The sequence below is a fragment of the Balaenoptera physalus genome (genome assembly GCF_965194825.1).
Source record: "Balaenoptera physalus genome assembly, chromosome: 1".
NCBI classification, from domain to species: Eukaryota; Metazoa; Chordata; class Mammalia; order Artiodactyla; family Balaenopteridae; genus Balaenoptera; species Balaenoptera physalus.
Genome location: NC_138882.1, coordinates 114,305,014 through 114,328,011, shown reverse-complemented (window position 1 = coordinate 114,328,011; position 22,998 = coordinate 114,305,014). Strand labels below are relative to the sequence as shown.

The 22,998-nt window shown below is 37.7% G+C and overlaps 1 protein-coding gene across 9 annotated transcripts in view; it reads left to right on the top strand.

Annotated features, from left to right (window-relative positions):
* Positions 1-21,800, top strand: part of CCDC18 (coiled-coil domain containing 18) — a 127,196-nt gene extending 105,396 nt beyond the window's left edge. For 4 of the 9 annotated variants that reach the window (XM_082476249.1, XM_082476248.1, XM_082476250.1 and 1 more), the window contains one exon: positions 9,773-21,036. In XM_082476249.1, the coding sequence (XP_082332375.1) occupies positions 9,773-9,964 (192 nt within the window). In that variant the 3' untranslated portion in view covers positions 9,965-21,036. Of the gene's footprint in view, positions 1-4,599; positions 4,745-9,772; positions 21,037-21,318 lie in introns of those variants that run through there. The other 5 variants (XM_082476254.1, XM_082476255.1, XM_082476253.1 and 2 more) reach the window with 5 other exon arrangements.
* The last annotated feature ends 1,198 nt before the right edge of the window (positions 21,801-22,998 follow it).

The window sequence follows — 22,998 nt, the reverse complement described above, 5'->3', positions numbered from 1 at the left end:
GGATAAATTTGTGATAGATTATAGATTTACTATTCTAAATGCTTTACATAGATTATTAACTCATTTAATCTTTATTAACAACCTTGTGATAGGTACTATTATTATCCTAATAATACCAAATCTTCTATTTTAGTGGCTACTATTATTATTCTCACTATATAGATGAGGAAGCTGAGTCTCTGTTCTTAACCACTATTGATAATACTATTTACATAATTGTACTTATATTTTCTTCAGTACTGTCTAATTATATAGTTTGGTCTTGCAACTACTTAGTCAATTAGAGATTAAGGTTGTGGGACTTAAAATTACTACACAACTGATAGAATATTTCTCACTCTAAAGGTCATTGGGAAAGATAGATGGATTTGAATATTTCAAATCAATTTACCTATTCTATTATCATGGAAACTCAGTGCAAAATACTTTAGTCAGTTCTTAAGAAAATCTAACCGAAGTTAAATTCTGTACACATATAGTTATATTTATTGCTAGTGTTAAAAAAAAAAAAAAAAGGTGGAGCATGAAGTGGAGTCACTTGCCCCTAGGACAGCAAACCAAGACCTAATTGCAGCCTCTCCTAGGAATGGAATTTTAAGTCAATCATTGGAATTTTCTGATCAGCATTATCGAGGTAATCTGCCTGATAAGACCCCTGCCACCCTTCCCCCAAAGAAAGGTGACCTTGACTGAAACAATCCTTTCTTTTCTTTTGCTAATAACTGTCTTATCCTGCCCAGATTCTGCCTATTAATGCCTTCCATATTGTACAGCTCCTTTTGTTGCAGGAAGGGGGACCCCTTCCAGGGCCTGAGAGTGGACTCTTGTCTAACACTCAGAAATGAATTGTCCGAGGAGACACACGTGCTGACAAAGCAAGAGACTTTATTGGGAAGGGGCACCTGGGTGGAGAGCAAGAGGGTAAGGGAACCCAGGAGGACTGCTCTGCCACTGGCTTTCAGTCTCGGGGTTTTATGGTGATGGGATTAGTTTCCAGGTTGTCTCTGGCCAATCATTTTGACTCAGGGTCCTTCCTGGTGGCACACGCATCACTCAGCCAAGATGGATTCCAGCGAGGAGAATTCTGAGAGGGTGGTAGGACATATGGACTGGTGTCTCCTCTCTCCTTTTGACCTTCCCTGAATTACTCCGGTTGGTGGTAGCTTGTTAATTCTGCATTCCTTCCCAGGACCTCCTGTTTAAGGTAATTCATGCAAGTGGTTACTATGGTGCCTGGCTAGGGCAGCAGTTTCAGTCATTGTTTCCCCTAACACTCTGAGCATCTCTCTGTTTACTAAATGAAATGCTATCTGATTCATGCATTATTCATAAAGCCAATTAGATCTTCAAATATACTTGGTTGAATTTTTTTTTGTTTTTTTTTTTGTTTTTTTAAAATTATTTATTTATGGCTGTGTTGGGTCTTCGTTTCTGTGCGAGGGCTTTCTCTAGTTTCGGCAAGTGGGGGCCACTCTTCATCGCGGTGCGTGGGCCTCTCACTATCGTGGCCTTTCTTGTTGCGGAGCACAGGCTCCAGACGCTCAGGCTCAGTAATTGTGGCTCACGGGCCTAGTCGCTCCGCGGCATGTGGAATCTTCCCAGACCAGGGCTCGAACCCGTGTCCCCTGCATTAGCAGGCAGATTCTCAACCACTGCGCCACCAGGGAAGCCCCTGAATTTTGTTTTTTAACACTAGTGATACTCTGCTGAGTTTTAAATGCATTAACCACTGTTAATGCCAAAAACTTGGCCTCTGTGCACTGGTGCCGAACTGAATTTCAGAGACAGAGTTTTGGGTGAAGTAGAAAAGAATAGCTTTATTGCTTTGCCAGGCAAAGGGGGATACAGGAGGCTCGTAGCCTCAAAACCCAGGGAGTTTGGTGAGGAATTTTATAGCAGTGGTTCAAGGGCGGGGTTGCTGATAAGGATTAGGGTATGTGAAGGGCCTGTATTCCTTTTCATCTGTCCTCAGGTGGTTTCCTGATGAGCTTCTGTGGTTCTCGAGGTTATCAAACTGTGACTTTCTCTCTGGAATGAAGAATGCTTCATCAAGTAGTTAACATCTTCCATTTGTTGGGAGATTTAGTTCTGCAGAAGAGCTCAAAGATATTGTTATGTGTATCCCTTGAGGCAGGACCAGGACCCTGCCCCAAGGCTGCACTATTGTTTTTGGACTGTTCCTCCCTTGTCTGTCTCTGTGTCCCCTCCCTTCCCTGATTAGCAACAGTTTGAACCTGCCCTTTGGAATTCAGGGAAGGTCATGGAGGCTGAAGCCTGTTTTCTACAAACAATAAATGGGGAACACAGAAAGGCTTCTGTGCCCAGGAGACCCACAGGGTCCTGCTCAGTTTCACTGTCAATACTCATCATGACTTGAAGCTCACTTGGGACTCTTATAACTCATGAGCCTCTGTGTTGGCTTATTTTTGTCTTGGACAGAAAGGACTGGCTCTTTTGTTTGCTGAGAACTATATTCGGTGTCCTTTGGAACCTGTGCTAGGACTGATGCTTGATAAATGCTCATCTGTGGGTTTTTTTCAATTTTCTAATGGTCATTACTTACTGATTATACCTAATCTTGAGGAAAAGGTGGCTGAAGATGTCTTCTCAATGCTTTTTTCTGTAGGGCCTCCATTTTTTTTCTTTTCTAATTTCACTGTTTTTTTCTAATGGAAAGTAAGAAAATTCAGAGCTACTATTGAAAGAAACTTTGACTTGCTATGGTTTTACTCTTTAACTACCTTCATGGTCATTTACATGTGCATTGCATTAATAACTGTGTACCACTTTGTAAAATTTGACATGAAGTATTTTAAATTGGGGTGTAGAACCTTGATGTACAGGCTAGTTCTTATCCTCAGCTTGTTTCACCCATCACTAAAGTAGACATTGGGTTGGTCTCTGATTTAAAAGCAGACTTTTTAAGCTCTTTTAAAAAGCCAAGGAGACTTGTTTAAGTGAAATGTTATAAAGAAACACAAATATGTCAATCAGATACAAAGATAGTTTATCTGATTGAGGGTGAATTGTGTCTGAGCTTTACCCAATTACTTGCTCACCTCTTTCATGGCTGCTCATGCAAAAACTACAGAGCAGCCTTGGATTAACTTTTAAGGAAAATAAGCAGAAGCTTAGGGCACCAAGGGAAGGGGAGCACCACAGAGTTTTTTGCCCTAGCTATCATGCCTTTAACCCTTTCACTGCCACACTTGACTATAGTAGACTTTTTTGTTATTGTCTTTATCTGCCATATTCCAATTTAATCTACACTGTTAAAAAAATCTTTCTTTGGTATGGTGAATGACTAAAGTTTTAAAGTTTGGTTTGAAGGTGTTGTCAGATATTTACATTTGTTTCCAATTCATGGTGTGAGTTTCACTTCTGTAGAGAGTAAAAACCAGCGGGCTGAGTCCTGATAGCATTTAACTCATCAGTTAATATGTGTAAAGGTGTAAAATAAAGCTCTTTATTTTAAGCAATGGAAGGGCTGGGGCCATCACTATTGGACTGTGCTTAGGACGTCCATTAGCCCTGCTCCAAAGAGTGCAATCTTAAAGTCCACTGGTGCAGCAGAAAGAACATAGAAATTGGTATGTGAGAAATGTTAAATAAGTGTTAGCTTCCTTTCTTGGAACAAGAAGATCAGCCCCAATACTGATTTTCTTAATGGTTAACTATGTTGGCAATTCCATTCACAATAAAGCCTCTACCACGGTAGTATTTTGCTTTCAGACTCCGACAAAAGCTTCAAAACTCACAAAAAGTTACACATGCACACAATTTTGAACACAGTTTCAAGGAGTTCACAGACTTCGAGTTAAGAACTCCTGTTTTAGATTAGAGCAGTAGAAGTGTTGTGAATTAATTAGCTAATTCACAGTTTATTAGGAAGTTGAAAGGAGTATTATTTATCCCTCTTATTTTCAAAAAGAAAAGTAGTTTACAAAATATGGTCCTGTATACCATGCAACAAGATGAAAAATGAGAACTGATAAAATCAGTGATTGGGTAACAAAAGTGGAAAACAAAAAAACAAGATGAAGTAGGAGTACAGGTAAATACCTAGAGACATGATAATATTTTCAAATTCCTGGCCCAAGCAAAGACCAAGATATGACAAGAATATTTGACCTATAGTTTTAGAATCTCCTGAGACTTTCCCTCTATTTTTCTACTTCTGTATGTTGTGCTACTTCTTTGTGCAACATTTCTCTCTTGTCTTTTTCCTGTCCTGCTCTGTTTTTTTCTCTCTTCTCTCTTTTTCATTGACTTTTTTCATGTAGCCCTTCATCTATCTTTCTTACTGTGCCTTCAGTTGAACCATAAAGTGACACCGATGTCTAAATATCTTATTTTTATTGTCATCTGTTTTTGTTTTTAAAATCAATTTAATTCAATTTTGCACTCCCTCCTAATCCCCCAACCAGATTTATTTGCTTTTTCTATCGATGTGGTCCATTACTGACATTCTGATTCATGTTTTTCAACTGACTAAATATTTTCCATTCTTGCTTTAAATTATGCCCCTCATTATTATAGTGGACTTTTAATGCTAAATCAATATTTCAAATAATAATCTATTAATTTGCATTATTCCAGGGAGAAAATTTGTAATTAAAAGAAGACGTTGATGTGATGAAAAATGGAATTTTTGGTACTGTGCTGTGTTTACTTATTATATAGAGTTCATACTTCATAGAAACTGTTATTTTATTGCTTTTGAATAAATTTTATATTTTGAATAAATTTTAAGATTTTTAAAGAAAGTTCTTTCTTCTAAAGCTTACTTATACTTTTTGTGAAAATTAATTCACTTTATTGTTTTGGTTTAAACTTGCTACTTTCCTTTTCTTTATTTTTTATGTAGAAATCATTGTTAAAATGCATAATAAGTACATTCAGTCTACCATATTATTTGCTTATTTTTCTAGTGATACTTTATTTTTAAAACAAGTAACATGAATTTAGAGCTCATTCTGCCACAGGTTCATAATTGTATTAATAATGGCTAGCTTTTGTTGAATGTTTACCATTTATCAAGCACTATTTTAGGCATTTTATATTTGTTAACTCATTTAATCCACATGACAGTCTTGTACATGCCTTAATTTTAAAATGCTTTATTGCTAGTGCAGTTCCAGACCACTGCAAAAAAGTGAATAGCACAGTAAACAAATCAAGCATAATCAAAGTTATGTTTACATAACTATGTATGTTAGTCTGTGTAGCATTATGTCTAAAAAAAATCAATGTACATGCCTTAATTTTAAACTGCTTTATTGCTAACAAATACTAACCATTATCTGAGCCTTCAGCATTCATTATCTTTTTTCTGGTGGAGGATCTTTCCTCTGTCTTGGTAGTGGCTGAGGCTGGGGTGTCTGTGGCAATTTCTTAACATAAGACAACAATGAAGATTGCCGCACAGATGGACCCTTCCTTTAACAAACAATTTCCTGTAGCATGCAGTGCTGTTTGACAGCATTTTACCCACAGTAGGACTTCTTTCAGAATTGGAGTCAATCCTCTCAAATCCTGCTTTATCACCTAAGTTTATATAATATTCTAAATCCTTTGTTGTCACTTCAACAGTCTTTACAGCATCTTCACGAGGAGTAGATTCCATCCCAAGGAACTACTCTCTTCGCTCATCCATAAGAAGTAACCCCTCATTCATTCAAGTTTTATCATGAGATTGTGACAATTCAGTCAAAACTTCAGGCTCCACTTCTGATTCTAGTTCTCTTGCTGCTTCCTCCACTAAAGTCTTAAACCCCTCCAAGTCATCCAGGAGGTTTGGGATTAACTTCTTCCAAATTCTTATGAGTGTTAATATTTTGTCCTCCCATGAATCACAAATGTTCTTAATGGTATTTAGCATGGTGAATCCTTTCCAGCAGGTTTTCAGTTTACTTTGCGCAGATCTATCAGAGGAATCACTCACTATGGCAGCTATAGCCTTACAAAATTTATTTCTCAAATAATAACACTTGATCCATGGACTGCAGAATGGACGTTGTGTTAAGCAGTCATGAAGGCAACATTAATCTCATTGTACATCTCCATCCAAGCTCTTGGTGACCAGGTGTGTTGTAAATGAGCAGTAATATTTTGAAAGGAATCTTTTTTTCTGAGCAGTAGGTCTCAACAGTGGGATTCAAATATTCAGTAAACCATGTTGTAGACAGATGTACTGTCATCCAGGATTTATTGTTGCATTTACAGAGTGCAGGCAGAGTAGATTTAGCATAATTCTTAAGTGCCGTAGGATTTTCAGAATGGTAAATGAGCATTGGCTTCAACTTCAAGTCACAGCTGCGTTAGCCCCTGACAAGAAAGTCAGCCTGTCTTTGAAGCTTTGAAACCAGGTATTGACTTCTCCTCTCTAGCTATGAAAGTCCTGATGGCATCTTCTTCCAATAGAAGGCTGTTTAGTCTGTGCTTAAAGTCTATTGTTTAGTGTAGCCACCTTCATTAATTATCTTAGCTAGATCTTCTGGATAACTTGCAGCTTCTACATCAGCGCTTGCTGCTTCACCTTGTACTTTGATGTTGGGAGATGGTGTCTTTCCTTAAACCTCATGAACCAGCCTCTGCTAGCTTCAAACTTTTCTTCTGTAGCTTCCTCACCTCTCAGCCTCCACCAAATTGAAGAGAATTAGGGCCTTGATTATGCTTTGGCTTAAGGGAATGTTGTGACTGGTTTGATCTTCTATTCAAATCACTAAAACCTTTTTCATATCAACAATAAGCAACATAAAGTACCTAGGAAAAAATTTAATGTAAGACATGAAGACCTGTATATTAAAAGGTTCAAAACACTACCAAGACAAAGATTTAAAGAGAAAGAGAATATATACCACATTAATGATGTTCAATATTGCTAAGATGTCAGTTCTGTCTCAAATTGATGTATAGATTCAATGCAGACCCAAACAAAATTCCAATAGATTTTTTTAAAGACTTCGACAAGCTGATTCTAACAGTTAATTGGAAATGTCAAAGACCTAGAGGAGACAAATAATCTTGAAAAAGAACAAAGTTGGAGGACTTACACTATACTACCTGATTTCAAGAATTATTATGAAGTTACAATTCAATAGAACTAAAAAGAGTTCATAAATATATCAGTGGAACGTAACAGATTATGTATTTATATATTTATATGATTTAATATATATTTATATATATATAATATGTAAAGGTATATATTTAACTGATTTTCAGCAAGGCACCAAAGTAATTAAATGTTGAAAGGAAAGCCCTCAACAAATAATGATGGAACTGTTGGAGAAACTTAAGGGGGAAAAAAATAATCTCATTTCTACCTCATATTATATTTTAAAATTAAGTCAGGGTGGATTATAGACCTAAATGTAAAATCTAAAACTTTAAAGATTCTAGGAGAAACATAGGAGAATAACTTCATGACTTCGGAGTATGTAGAGATTTCTTAGGACCCAAAGAGCATTAGTTATAAAAGTTAATGAGTGACTTGATCAAAATGAAAAGCTTCTCTTAAATCTCTCAGCATTAAGAAAATGAAAACACATACTACAGAGAGAGAGCTATAAATATATGAGACAGAAAACTTGCATTCAAAATTTGTAAAAAACTCACTATAAATTAAAAGAAAATTTTAAATCCCAATTTAAAAATAGGTAAGGGGACTTCCCTGGCTGTCCAGTGGTTAAGACTCCATGCTCCCAATGAAGGGGGCCTGGGTTCAATCCCTGGTTGGGGAACTAAGATCCCGCATGCTGCACAGCATGGCCAAAAAACAAAAAAAAGGGTAAAAGACTTAAACAGATACTTCACAGAATAACATATGTGAGTGGTCATGTGCACATTTAAAAGTGTTCAACATCTTTAGTCATTAAGAAAATAAAAATAAAACCACAATAGGCTACCCATGAGAACAGCTAATATTAACAAATAAACAAAAAAAAAGAATAGCTAATATTAAAATAACTGGTAACACCAAATGATGTGGAACATCTAGAATCACTTTGGAAAATTCTTTGGCAGTTCCTTTTAATTTCTACACAGAGCTATTATATGATCCAGCAATACCACTCCTAGGTATTTAGCCAAAAGAAATGAAAATATACGTATACCAAAAGACTTATACATTAATGTTCATAGTACCATTTCTCATTTATAGCCAAAAACTAGAAAAACTCAAATGTCCATGAGTATAAGAATGAATAGGCAACTTGATACATTCACAGTTAAGTACTATAAAAAGAATAAACTGTTATACAGAATAAATGGATACATATCAAAAATATACTGAATGCAAAAAGCTGTACATAAAACTAAATACTATATGACTCCATTTATATGAATTTTAAGAACAAACAAAACTGATATATAATAGAAATCAAAACAGTGCTTGTCTCTCAAGGGTGGGGAATTGAATAGAAAAGGGACAGGGGGGACTTCCCTGGTGGCACAGTGGTTAAGAATCCGCCTGCCAATGTATGGGACCCTGGTTCGATCCCTGGTCTGGGAAGATCCCACATGCCGCGGAGCAACTAAGCCTTTGCGCCACAACTACTGAGCCTGCACTCTAGAGCCCATGAGACACAACTACTGAGGCCATGTGCCACAACTACTGAAGCCCACACACCTAGAGCCTGTGCTCCGCAGCAAAAGAAGCCACCGCAATGAGAAGCCCGCGCATCGCAACGAAGAATAGCCCCCGCTCACCGCAACTAGAGAAAGCCCGCGCACAGCAACGAAGACCCAAAGCAGCCAAACAAACAAACAAACAAATAAATAAATAAATAAAATTTAAATGACAATCTTTAAAAAAAAAAAAGGTGCTTTAAAAAAAAAGAAGAGGGACAGGAGGAAACTTTCTGAGATGATAGAAATGTTCTATCCTGATTAGGTTGTTTGCTACATAGGTATATACGTTTGACAAAACTCATTGACTTATGTGCTTACAATAGCTGAATTTCACTGTTCATAAATTCTATATTAATAATAAAAATTTAGATATTTAGAAAGAAGAAATGGGCTTTGAGATAATATAGATCTGGATTTGATCCTTGTTTCTTCACTTTTATTATAAGCACATGACGTGGAGCTAGTTATTGAATAACTGAACTTTAGTCTCCTTAAATGTAAAATAGAAGCAGTAGCTACCTCAGCAGCTTATGGTGAAGATAAAATTAGATAATGCACATGAAACACTAGTATACTACCTGAAAAGAGTAAATACTCAATAGACAATAACTGCTATCATTGAGGCAGTATAATGATGAGGTCAAGAGTGTGGGCTTTAGACCAGATTACTTCTGAACCAGTTCAGAGCCTGACTTTGCCACCAATTTACTGTGTCACTTTGGGCAAGTTATTTAATCTCTCTGTGCCTTTGTTTCCTTAATTATAAAGTAGAATAACGGCACATACCTTAAATGGTTGTTATGAGTATTAAACAAGTCAAATACACTTAGAGCACTTAGAATACTACCTGGCACATAGTAAGTGAACAGTGAATGCTAACTGTTACCTGCAGTTATTATTCATTTTCTTATTCAACCTAGATATTATGATGGTCTGTCTCTTCAAATCACTCCCTTGCCATTATCCTGAAATTGTTAGTTCTTTGGTTACACGGAAAAGCTTTACTGAATTCATTATCTATCCTTTTTTTCCCCTATATTTAAGTTGTTATATATTGAGAAAAGCATACAGCCGTGCTGTGGTGAAGACTACTAATTTTTCACCAAAATCAGTTCTTTTCCTTTTTCTATAATTACAGAGTTTTAGCTGGGCCAGTGGCCAGGCACTGTATTTCCCAGCCTCTCCAGTGACTAAGTTCTCACCAGAAGACTACAAGCAGAAATGTGTAAAACTTCAGGTGTGGGCATTAAAATATTACGTACATGCTCCTCCAAGTTCTTCTCCTTTCTCTAGAGCTGGAATTGCCTGCAACCCAACTTCAATCATATAGATGAGGAAAACACCATAGGAGATGGCAGAAAAACAATATAGAAAGAACCTGCATGCCTATGTGACCTGGAGCACTTTCCTTGGACTATTACATGAGAGAGAAATAAAATTCTGTCTTTTTAAGCAACTGAATTTTGAGGATCTCTTTGTAAAGTAGCTTAACCTTACCCTAATTTTACACCATTGCCTAAAAATTCTTTGTATTAATCTTTATCTCCACTTGGATCAAATCTTAACTACTTCTCTTAAGTCTGTCATGACACCCACACACAGATACATATTTAGCAGGTGACTTTACCTCCTGCTTCAAAGAATGAATGGCAGCCATCAGAAGAGAATTCCTACAATTTCCTGCTCCTACATTTACAAACTTAATCTGCACTCTTTGTCATCTGAGTGAAGTCTAGGTTTCCCTCTAGGTAATCTGTTTACCTGTATTTTGGATCCCTTTCTGTATTCTCAGGGACTTCCTTCATCAGTTATCTCGTCTCATCTCTATTGTCAGTCTTTTCCTGTGCACTAGCTTTTTCTCATCAACATTAAACATATCCAAGTCTCACCTAACCTAAAAAAGAAAAACCTTATCCTCAATCCCACATCCTCAGTCTAGCTACCCATCTTGTCATGCACTTACATGGCCCAGATTCTTGAAAGAGTTCATTAAACTAGCTGCTTCCGTTTCATTTCCCCTCCCTTCTCATGTGCCTGCAAGAAATCTAGCTTTTTTGGGCATTTCCCAGGCATATCCCAGAACCGCCCCCATGAATGCTTTATGTCCTTTTTTTTTTTAATACATCTTTATTGGAGTATAATTGCTTTACAATGTTGTGTTAGTTTCTGCTGTACAATAAAGTGAATCAGCTATATTCATACATACATCCCCATGTCCCCTCCCTCTTGAGCCTCCCTCCCACCCTCCCTATCCCACCCCTCTAGGTCGTCACAAAGCACTGAGCCGATCTCCCTGTGCTATGCAGCAGCTTCCCACTAGCTAGCTATTTTACATTTGGTACTGTATATATGTCAATGCTACTCTGTCACTACGTCCCAGCCTCCCGTTCCCCACCATGTCCTCAAGTCCATTCTCATCGTCTGCGTCTTTATTCCTGCCCTACCACTAGGTTCATCAGTACCATTTTTCTAGATTCCATATATATGCATTAGCATACGGTATTTGTTTTTCTCTTTCTAACTTACTTCACTCTGTATGACAGACTCTAGGTCCATCCACCTCACTACAAGTAACTCAATTTCGTTCCTTTTTATGGCTGAGTAATATTCCATTGTATATATGTGCCACATCTTCTTTATCCATTCATCTGTCAATGGACATTTAGGTTGTTTCCATGTCCTGGCTATTGTAAATAGTGCTGCAATGAACATTGTGGTACATACATCTTTTTGAATTATGGTTTTCTCAGGCTGTATGCCCAGTAGTGGGATTGTTGGGTCATATGGTAGTTCTATTTTTAGTGTTTTAGGGAATCTCTGTAGTGGCTGTATCAATTTACATTCCCACCAACAGTGCAGGAGGGTTCCCTTTTCTCCACACCCTCTCTAGCATTTACTGTTTCTGGATTTTTTGATGATGGCCATTCTGACCGGTGTGAGGTGATACCTCATGGTGGTTTTGATTTGCATTTCTCTAATGGTTAGTGATGTTGAGCATCTTTTCATGTGTTTGTTGGCCATCTGTATGTCATTTTTGGAGAAATGTCTATTTATATCCTTTAAATTCACCCTGGTTGTCAGTTGTCACCTTAGCCAGAGAGGCAAAACTAACAGTATAGATACCCTAACTGGCCATTCTAAACCTTTGCTTTACTTTAAAACTATTCAAGAGATGCATGCATAATAGATGAGACCATATTTTGTTTTCAGTAGATGTCCAATTAATTCCACTTTGTTCTAATTTCATGGTTACCATGTAACCTTGTAATTATACCTTTGCTTCCCACACAACTTTTTATTAGTAAAATGAGGATATAATAATGTGCCAGTATGACTGTCTAGTAAATTTCACTTATAAATTAGTATTTGTGTTAAGTATCAGTCTTTCATGAATGATTGCCATGAATCAGATTTTCTGAATGACTAGATTTTGTTATCTGCAAAGCTGAGGATCAAGCCATAGGCCACAGTAGCATCATGAGGGAATACCATGACATGGCTCTCTTTTGAGGAGTCAGTTTGCTGTCTGAAGATAAAGCCCTACAGCTTGCTATACACATAAAGTTAAAAAAAAAGAAAGTATACACTAATAGGCAGAGTGAACACAGTGCATTCTTACTCAGGACAAATAAAACAACTTTTTGTGGGCAGAGAAGAGGGGTATTGTTCTTAAATCTGTGCCTCTCTAAAGGGAAGATTTTTAAGACCTAGGAGGCGCCAAACTCGTTTTGTACTTAATGGATTGACAAAACAGCTATAGAATGAAAGCAAGGTATAATTTAAAGGTGAAGGAGTACTAGAAAATTTTAGAATTAATACATTGTAAATTAGGTCAAACTTTTGTTAGAGCTGGGATCACTATTTCAAACACTACTGTCAGTGGCTCTGGTTATTTAACCAAGTAATGAAAACCAACATGGACTCATAAGCTCAAGTCTAAAAGAAACTAAGACCAGTTTGAAAGAAAACAAATTTCACCTATAAGGAAGATATTTAATCAAAATGAAAAAGTACAGATACAATAATGAAAATATTAAATTTTCATTTCATTACTCTGTGTCATATAAAATACACCATTTCCTCTATCAAAGCTTGAAGTTTACTTAGCAGATTAGTAAAAGTTTCTCAAACAAAATGATGATGAGCTTACTGAAAGAATTGTGTAATTCAATAAATATCTGGTTTTGTTCTCTGTACCTACTGACATGTTGTAGGGATGTGGGGAACTAGGAAGATGAGAGAAGTTGGGTATAATGCATTTTGACAGCCTAAGATTCTGGAGACCTATTTTTGTTACTCATGATTCTACTTCTAAGGAAATTTTTGAGGTTTTTTTTAAGAGAACAGTTTGTACTAAGAAGTTTCACTGAGGCTTGGTGGAATAAGACTCATCTGTGAAATACACCAATGGGTGATTATTGAATCCCTTGTTCAGGAATAGATGTACAAAAATAAATGTAGCTTAAGAAGTTATACTAAATGAAACCTGGGAGAAGAAGCATGATGACACTCAATTGAGTGAGGATTAAAGAAGAGATAAACAAGTGATTTAACTGTAGGAGATACTATGGGCCATACCAACTATTTGTGGACAAGTCTTTCTTAATACTGATCAGGAAATTGGTACAAAGGCATGGTACAGTAGTGATGGATGATTTCAACTCTCCAGTCAGCTACTAGACATTCTATTCTGCTAAAAATAGAGCAGTTGATTTAAAAGGGGGCTGAATACCAGGATAATGATGTAAGTAATGTAGAGAGCTGCTACTTTGGATTTTATTCTGATTGACAATTAATGGATTTGAAAAATGACAGAAGAAGTGAGCATGTCAGCTTGGAATTAGTAAAATCTGGGCCTGCTGGGCATGGTCAGAAATGTACCTTCAGGGAATTCCCTGGCGGTCCAGTGGTTAGGATATGGGCTTTCACTGCCATGGGCCCAGGTTTGATCCCTGGTTGGGGAACTAAGATCCCACAAGCCATGCGTCACAGCCAAAAAAAGAAAAAAAAGAAAAAAAAAGAAATGCCTTCAATTTTAGGGAAAAAATATTTCAAAGATTAGGAGAAAAACGTGGCAACCTAAATGTCCATCAACAGATGAATGAATAAAAAAGATGAGGTATATACACAATGGACTACTACTCAGCCATAAAAAAACAAAACAAAAAAATGAAATAATGCCATTTGCAGCAACATGGATGGACCTAGAGATTATCATACTAAGTGAAGTAAGTCAGAAAGAGAAAGACAAATACCATATGTGATCACTTATATGTGTAATCTAAAATACGACGTAAGTGAACTTATTTAGGAAACAGGAATAGACTCAAAGACTTAGAAAACAAACTTATGGTTACCAAAGTGGGGCAGGGGGGAGGATAAATTAGGAGTTTGGGATTAGCAGATACAAACTACTATATATAAAGTAGATAAACAACAACATCCTACTGTATAGCACAGGGAACTATATTCAATATCCTGTAATAAACCATAATGGAAAAGAATATGAAAAAAAAAAAAAATATATATATATATATATATATAATCAGTGAATCACTTTGCTGCACACCAGAAACTAATAGAACATTGTAAATCAACTATACTTCAATTTAAAACATTTACTAGGGCCAGCAGTACATACAAGCCATCTGGAGTCTATGTTAATGCTCCTGAATTTTGTCAAAATAATCTTCAGGGACCTCAGTTGTCTTGACAGTCCATAAAACCATTATGCTTGTCATGATACCATATATATAGTATATTGATGCCATACTAGTCAGACTTGGCAAGCAGGAAATGACAAATACTCTTGATGCTCTAGTAAGATATATACTTGCCAGAGAGTGGAAGAAAAGGCCTGTAAAGATTCAGACACCTGCCACATCATTGACATCTTCAAGATTCCAGTGGTCTAGGGATTGATGAGACAACCCTGCTAAGTAAAGGACAAGTTATTATACCTTACTCCATATGACTGAGAAAGAGACACAACACTTGATGGGTCTATTTGGATTTTGGAAACAGTATATACTGCTCCACACCATTTACTGGGGAATTTAGAAGGTTGTCAGATTTAAGTGAGGATGATTATGCTGTAGGTCCAGGCTGCAATGTAAATTGCCCTGCTGCTCAGATCATATGATTTGGCAGATCCCTTGGTAGTAGAGTATCCATGGTAGATAAAAACAGTAAGAGGAATCTCTTACAAGCCCTAATGAGAGAGCTGTAGCACAAACACCCTGGGGTTCTGGAGCAAAGTCATACTTTCTGCAGCACAGAGCTACATGCTTTTTGAAAAGCATCTCCTGCCATGCTATTGAGCACATGTCCACGAGACATCAAGTGACTATGTGACAAGAGCTGTCCATTATTAGCTAATTTAGCAGTAATCTATTATATAATGAAAACGATAGGTCAGAGACCAAGCTTGGGGAGATTTAAAAGGAACAAGTAAGCAACATAAAAAAGGGATCTAGACCCCCATGTCACCATCTCTTTTACAGTAACATGTCTCCTTTAGCTTACACCTACATGACTTTACTGGGGGAATGGTCTGTAGGATAGATGATGGAGGAGGAAAAAGCTTAGACTTGGTTTAAAGAGGAATTGACTCCGTAAAGGTTGTGTGGGTCCTTGGTGGCATAGGAAGGAAGCCGAGGGGAGAACAAGAAAGACAGACGTAACGGGCCCTCGGGGAGGAGTGGGAGAGGAGCGAAGGGTGATTTCCCCACCCACTCGGGCACCAGGAGCCTCCTGAGCTCCCAGGTGAGGTCCCCTGCCCTCTGAGACCAGGGATGGGAGGCACACCTGGGTCCCTTCTATTCCTTGAGCCTAAGCCCCACAGCCTACAGCACCCAGGGCCTTTTCCAGCCCTGTGGGTCCTAAGCGTAGGCCCCACTCACTGCTTAAACCTAGCCCTTAGGCCCCGCCCTCCACAGCCAAGACCTTTCCCCCCCCCCCTTTTTTTGTTTTTCTTTTCCCTCCTCCTCTTTTTTACTATTGTGGTATTGATGTACCTTCCAGTTGTTGATTCATCTATAGTTTTATTTTTATATCCTTTCTAACATATCTGTTAGTTACTTAGTCTAATTTTATTTTTTACTTTGTTATTGTTCTCTTTTTTTTTTTTTGCCACCACACGTGGCTTGCGGGATCTTCGTTCATGAGCCCGGGGTCAGGCTGAAGCTCCTGCAGTGGGAGCTCCGAGTCCCAACCACTGGACTAACAGAGAACCTCAGACCCCAGGGAATATTCATCGGAGTGAGGTCTCACAGAGTTCCTCATCTCAGCACCAAGACCCAGCTCTACCCAAGAGCCTACAAACTCCAGTGTTGGAAACCTTAGGCCAAACAACCAGTAAGAAAGGAACACAATTCCACTCATTAAAAAAAAAAAAAAAGAGAGACGGCAAAAAAATATGTCACAGATGAAGGAGCAAGGTAAAAACCTACAAGACCAAATAAATGAAGAGGAAATAGGCAATCTACCTGAAAAAGAATTCAGAGTAATGATAGTAAAGATGATCCAGAATCTCAGAAATAGAATGGAGACCCGGGTTGAGAAAACACAAGAAATGTTTAACAAAGATCTAGAAGAACTACAGAACGAACAAGCAGAGATGAACAACACAATAACTGAAGTGAAAAATACACTAGAAGGAATCAATAACAGAATAACTGAGGCAGAAAAATGAATAAGTGAGCTGGAAGACAAAATGGTGGGAATAACCTCCGAGGAACAGAATAAAGAAAAAAGAATGAAAAGAATTGAAGACAACCTCAGAGACCTCTGGGACAACACTAAACACACCAACATTCGAATTATAGGGGTCCCAGAAGAAGAAGACAAAAAGAAACGATCTGAGAAAATATTTGAAGAGATTATAGTCGAAAAATTCCCTAACATGGGAAAGGAAATAGTCACCCAAGTCCAGGAAGCACAGAGAGTCACATACAGGATAAACCATAGGAAAAACACACTAAGACACATCTTAATCAAACTAACAAAAATTAAATTCAAAGAAAAAATATTAAAAGCAGCAAGGGAAAAACAAAAAATAACATACAAAGGAATACCCATAAGGTTATCAGCTGATTTTTCAGTGGAAACTCTGCAGGCCAGAAGGGAGTGAGAGGATATACTTAAAGTGATGAAAGAGAAAAACCTACAACCAACATACTCTACCCAGCAAGGATCTCATTCAGATTCGATGGAGAAGTCAAAAGCTTTTCAGACAAGCAAAAGCTAAGAGAATTCAGCACCACCAAACCAGCTTTACAACAAATGCTAAAGAAACTTCTTTAGGTGGGAAACACAAGAGAAGAAAAAGACCCACAGAAACAAACCCAAAAGAATTAAGAAAATGTTAATAGGAACATACTTATCGATAATAACCTTGAATGTAAATGGATTAAATGCTCCAACCAAAAAACACAGACTAGCTGAATGGATACAAAAACAAGACCTGTGTATATGCTGTCTACAAGAGACCCACTTCAGACCCAGGGACACTTACAGACTGAAAGTGAGGGGATGGAAAAAGATATTCCATGCAAATGGAAATCAAAAGAAAGCTGGAGTAGCAATACTTGTATCAGATAAAATAGACTTTAAAATAAAGACTGTTACAAGAGATAAGGAGGGACACTACATAATGATCAAAGGATCAATCCAAGAAGAAGATATAACAATTATAAATGTTTATGCACCCAGCATGGAGCACCTCAATACATAAGGCAAATGCTAACAACCATGAAAGGAGAAATCGACAGTAACACAATAATAGTAGGGGACTTTAACACCCCACTTACACCAATGGACAGATCATCCAAACATAAAATAAATAAGGAAACAAGCTTTAAATGACACAATAGGCCAGGTAGATTTAACTGATATTTATAGAACATTCCACCCAAAACTGGCAGAATTCACTTTCTTCTCAAGTGCACACAGAACATTCTCCAGGATAGATAACATCTTGGGTCACAAATCAAGCCTCAGAAAATTTAAGAAATTTGAAATCATATCAAGCATCTTTTCTGACCACAGCGCTATGAGATTGGAACTCAATTACAGGAAAAAAACCATAAAAAACAGAAACACATGGAGGTTAAACAGTGCGCTACTAAATAACCAAGAGATCACTGAAGAAATCAAAGAAGAAATAAAAAAATACATAGAAACAAATGACAAAGAAAATACGATGACCCAAAACCTATGGGACACAGCAAAAGCCGTTCTAAGAGGGAAGTTTATAGCAATTCAATCTCACCTCAAGAAACAAGAAAAATTTCAAGTAAACAATCTAACCCTACCTTTAAGACAACTAGAGAAGAACAAATAAAACCCAAAGCCAGTAGAAGGAAAGAAATCATAAAAATCAGAGCAGAAATAAATGAAATGTAAACGAAGAAAACAATAGCAAAGATCAATAAAACTAAAAGCTGGTTCTTTGAGAAGTTAAACAAAATTGATTAACCCTTAGCCAGACTCATCAAGAAAAAAAGGGAGAGGATGCAAATCAATAAAATTAGAAATGAAAAAGGAGAAATCACAACTGACACTGCAGAAATACAAAGGATTATAAGAGACTACTGCAAACAACTGTATGCCAATAAAATGGACAACCATGAAGAAATGGAAAAATTCTTGGAAAAGTACAACTTTCCAAGACTGAACCAGGAAGAATTAGAAAATATAAAGAGACCTATCACAAGTAATGAAATTGAAACCATAATTTAAAATTTTCCAACAAACAAGAGTCCAGGACCACAAGGCTTCACAGGTGAATCCATCAAACATTTAGAGAAAGGCTAACACCAATCCTTGTCAAACACTTCCAGAAAATTGCAGAGGGAGAAACACTCCCAAATTCATTCTACAAAGTCACCATCACCCTGATACCAAAACCAGAAAAAGATATCACAAAAAAAGAAAATTATAGACCAATATCACTGATGAACATAAATGCAAAAATCCTGAACAAAATACTAGCAAACAGAATCCAACAGCACGTTAAAAGGATCAGACACCATAATCAAGTGCGATTTATCCCAGGGATGCAAGCATTCTTCAATATACACAAATCAATGAATGTGATACATCACAGTAACAAATTAAGGAATAAAAACCATATAATCATCTCAATAGATGCAGGAAAAGCTTTTGACAGAATTCAACACCGATTTATGATAAAAACTCTCCAGAAAGTGGGCATAGAGGGAACATACCTCAACATAGTAAAGGCCAATATGACAAACCCACAGCAAGCATCATACTCAATGGTGAAAAACTGAAAGCATTTCCACTAAGATCAGGAACAAGACAAGGATGTCCACTCTTGCCACTCTTATTCAACATAGTTTTGGAAGTCCTAGCCACAGCAATCAGAGAAGAAAAAGAAATAAAAGGAATACAAATTGGAAAAGAAGAAGTAAAACTGTCACTGTTTGCTGATGACATGACACTATACATAGAAAATCCTAAAGATGCCACCAGAAAACTGCTAGAACTAATCAATGAATTTGGTAAGGTTGTGGGATACAAAATGAATGCACAGAAATCTCTTGCATTCCTATACACCTACAATGAAAAATCAGAAAGAGAAATTAAGGAAACACTCCCATTTACCATTGCAACAAAAAAGAATAAAATACCTAGGAATAAACATGCCTAAGGAGGCGGAAAACTTGTACTCAGAAAACTGTAAAACACTGATGAAAGAAATAAAAGATGACATAAACAGATGCAGAAATATACCATGTTCTTGGATTGGAAGAATCAAATTTGTGAAAATGACTATACTACCCAAAGCAATCTACAGATTCAATGCAATCCCTATCAAACTACCAATGGCATTCTTCACAGAACAAAAAATTTTACAATTTGTATGGAAACACAAAAGACCCCAAATAGCCAAAGCAATCTTGAGAAAGAAAAACGGAGGTGGAGGAATCAGGCTCCCCGACTTCAAAGCATACCACAAAGCTACAGTAATCAAGACAGTATGGTACTGGCATAAAAACAGAAATATAGATCAATGGTACAGGATAGAATGCCCAGAGATAAACCCATGCACCTATGGTCACCTAATTTACAACAAAGGAGGCAAGAACATACAATGGAGAAAAGACAGCCTATTAAAACTCTTAGAGGAAAACATAGGAAAAACTCTCTTTGACATAAACCACAGCAAGATCTTTTTTGACCCACCTCCTAGAGTGACGGAAATAAAATCAAAAGTAAACAAATGGGACTTAATTAAACTTAAAAGCTTTTGCACAGTAAAGGAAACCATAAACAAGGCAAAAAGACAACCCTCAGAATGGGAGAAAATATTTGCAAATGAAACAACAGACAAAGGATTAATCTCCAAAATATACAAATAGCTCATGGAGCTCAATAGCAAAAAACCAAACAATCCAGTTTAAAAATGGGCAGAAGACCTAAATAGACATTTTCAGAAAGACGTACAGATGGCCAAGAGGCACATGAAAAGATGCTCAACATCACTAATTAGAGAAATGCAAATCAAAACTACAATGAGGTATCACCTCACACCAGTCAGAATGGCTATTAAATCTAGAAACAATAAATGCTGGAAATGGTGTGGTGAAAAGGGAACCCTCCTGCACTGTTGGTGGGAATGTAAATTGATACAACCACTACGGAAAACAGTGTGGAGGTTCCTTAAAAAACTAAAAATAGAACTATCATATGACCCAGCAATCCCACTACTGGACATATACCATGAGAAAACCATAATTCAAAAAGATACATTTACCACAATGTTCATTGCAGCACTATTTACAATAACCAGGACATGGAACCAACCTAAATGTCCATCGACAGATGAATGGATAAAGAAGATGTGGCACATATATACAATGGAATATTACTCAGCCATAAAAAGAAACAAAATTGAGTTATTTGTAGTGAGGTGGATGGACCTAGAGTCTGTCATACAGAGTGAAGTAAGTCAGAAAGAGAAAAACAAATACCATATGCTAACGCATATATATGGAATCTAGAAAAAAAAATGGTACTGATGAACCTAGTTGCAGGGCAGGAATAAAGAGGTAGACATAGAGAACGGACTTGAGGACATGGGGTGGGAGGGCAAAGCTGGGGCAAAGTGAAGAGTAACATCGACATATATACACTACCAAGTGTAAAATGATTGGCTGGTGGGAAGCAGCAGCATAGCACAGGGAGATTGGCTCGGTGCTTTGCAATGACCTAGAGGGGTGGGATAGGGAAGATGAGAGGGAGGCTCAAGAGGGAGGGGATATGGGGACATGTGTATGCATATGGCTGATTCGCTTTGTTGTGCAACAGAAACTAACACAGTATTGTGAAGTAATTATAATCCAATAAAGATCTATTAAAAACAAACAAACAAAATATGGAATGATGCTAAACTATAGCAGTGGTGAGGGGAAGTCTTCTAAGTGGGCAGAACTGTGAGAAGAACCTGGACATCAACTTTGAAGGGAGAGGTAACTTGAGGTAAGAATGTACATGGACTCCAAGACAGTGGCAGGTGACTTAACTAGTTGGTAAGGGACCTTGGAAGCATCAATAATAGAAAATTGGAGACAAGGACGTTTGGGGGAAAGCCATGTAGATGAATCTATGAGAATGAGTACAAAATGTGTAGCTGTTTGTGTTCTCATGTCATTGCAGAACATCCAGCATGGAGGAGACACTCAACAACTCAACAAGATAAATCAGGTGGATATCACCCAATGTCTAGTGTCGTCTTCTCAGCCACCTTGATACTTGTGCCCCTGAACGGAGTAGCCATGGTAGAAAAATGGAGTTTATCCCTGGACTCCCTCTCACCAAGGCTGATCTAGCTACTGCCACAGCTGAATGTCCAGCTCAGCAGCAGCAGATACCAATGCTGAGCCCTTGATATGTTACCATCCCCCAAGGAGGCCTCCTAGCCTTTTGGTAGTAAGCTGATTACACCCATCCTTTCTGGAATTGATAACTATAAGTGGGTTTGCCTTCCCTGCTCACAATACTTTCACAGCCCCCCTGTCTGAGGTCTTAGAGAGTGTCTGATTTATCAATATTGGATTCCACATAACAGCCCTTTGGAACAAGTGTCCTATTCTATCACAAAGGAGGTGCATGCACCAATGTGCAAATGATCTCAGGATCCACTGGGTTTTTTTTTTTTTGGTTTTTTTTTGTTTTTTTTTGTTTTTTTTAAATTTATTTATTTATTTATTTTTGGCTGTGTTGGGTCGTTTCTGTGCGAGGGCTTTCTCTAGTTGTGGCAAGGGGGGCCACTCTTCATTGCGGTGCGCAGGCCTCTCACCGTCGCGGCCTCTTTTGTTGTGGAGCACAGGCTCCAGACGCGCAGGCTCAGCAATCGTGGCTCACGGGCCCAGTTGCTCCGCGGCATGTGGGATCTTCCCAGACCAGGGCTCAAACCCGTGTGCCCTGCATTGGCAGGCAGATTCTCAACCACTGCGCCACCAGGGAAGCCCAGGATCCACTGTTTATACCACATACCGTATCACCCCGAGGCAACCAAACTAATAGGACATTAGAATGGCCTCAAATAGTCAGCTAAGGTACCAGCTTGAGGCCACAATTCAAAAGAGCACTGCCCTCCAGAATGCAGTATATGCAATGGCTGATATATTTTCCTCTAGCCCCAGTAACTAGAATATACAGGTCCAGGTGTTAAAGGGTAGAAGTAGGATTTGCCCCTCCCTCTAACCATCATCAGTAAGCCATTGCAAAGTTTATACTTCCCATTCCCACAATTCTAGGATTTGCTGGATTAAGAATTCTACATTCTTGGGTGGTGGGTGAGAGGAGTGATACTACCAGAGATACAGTAACCAATTCACTGAATCTAAAACTGCAAGTACTGCTTGGTTACTCTGGACTCCTTATGCCAGTGGACTAAACAACCAATCAAACAAAAATGGTTACTGGTGAGGGTAGTCAATCCTGTTGTATCATAAATAACAAAGCTTATTTTTATATGATGAAGGCAAGGACTGTGTCTAAAATTGGGGGAATTCACTAGGGTGTCTCTTGGTGCTTCCAAGCCACTGAAGACAGTGAATGGGTAATTGCAGCATGCACAATCTAGAATGGGCATGCTAATCAAGGGCTCAGACCCTTCAGGAATAAAAATCTGGGTTATTCTAGATTGCTAGAAGAGTATGGAAAATCTAGATTGTATGGTAGAGGAGGAAGAGGATGAATATTAATTCATCTATTATAACATTAATTTATAAATTAAACTATATTATCAATTAAATTATAACATGTTCTACTAACTCCAGTTTAAGTATTCTTTTTTAAAAAATTTATTTATTTATTTATTTGGTTGAACTT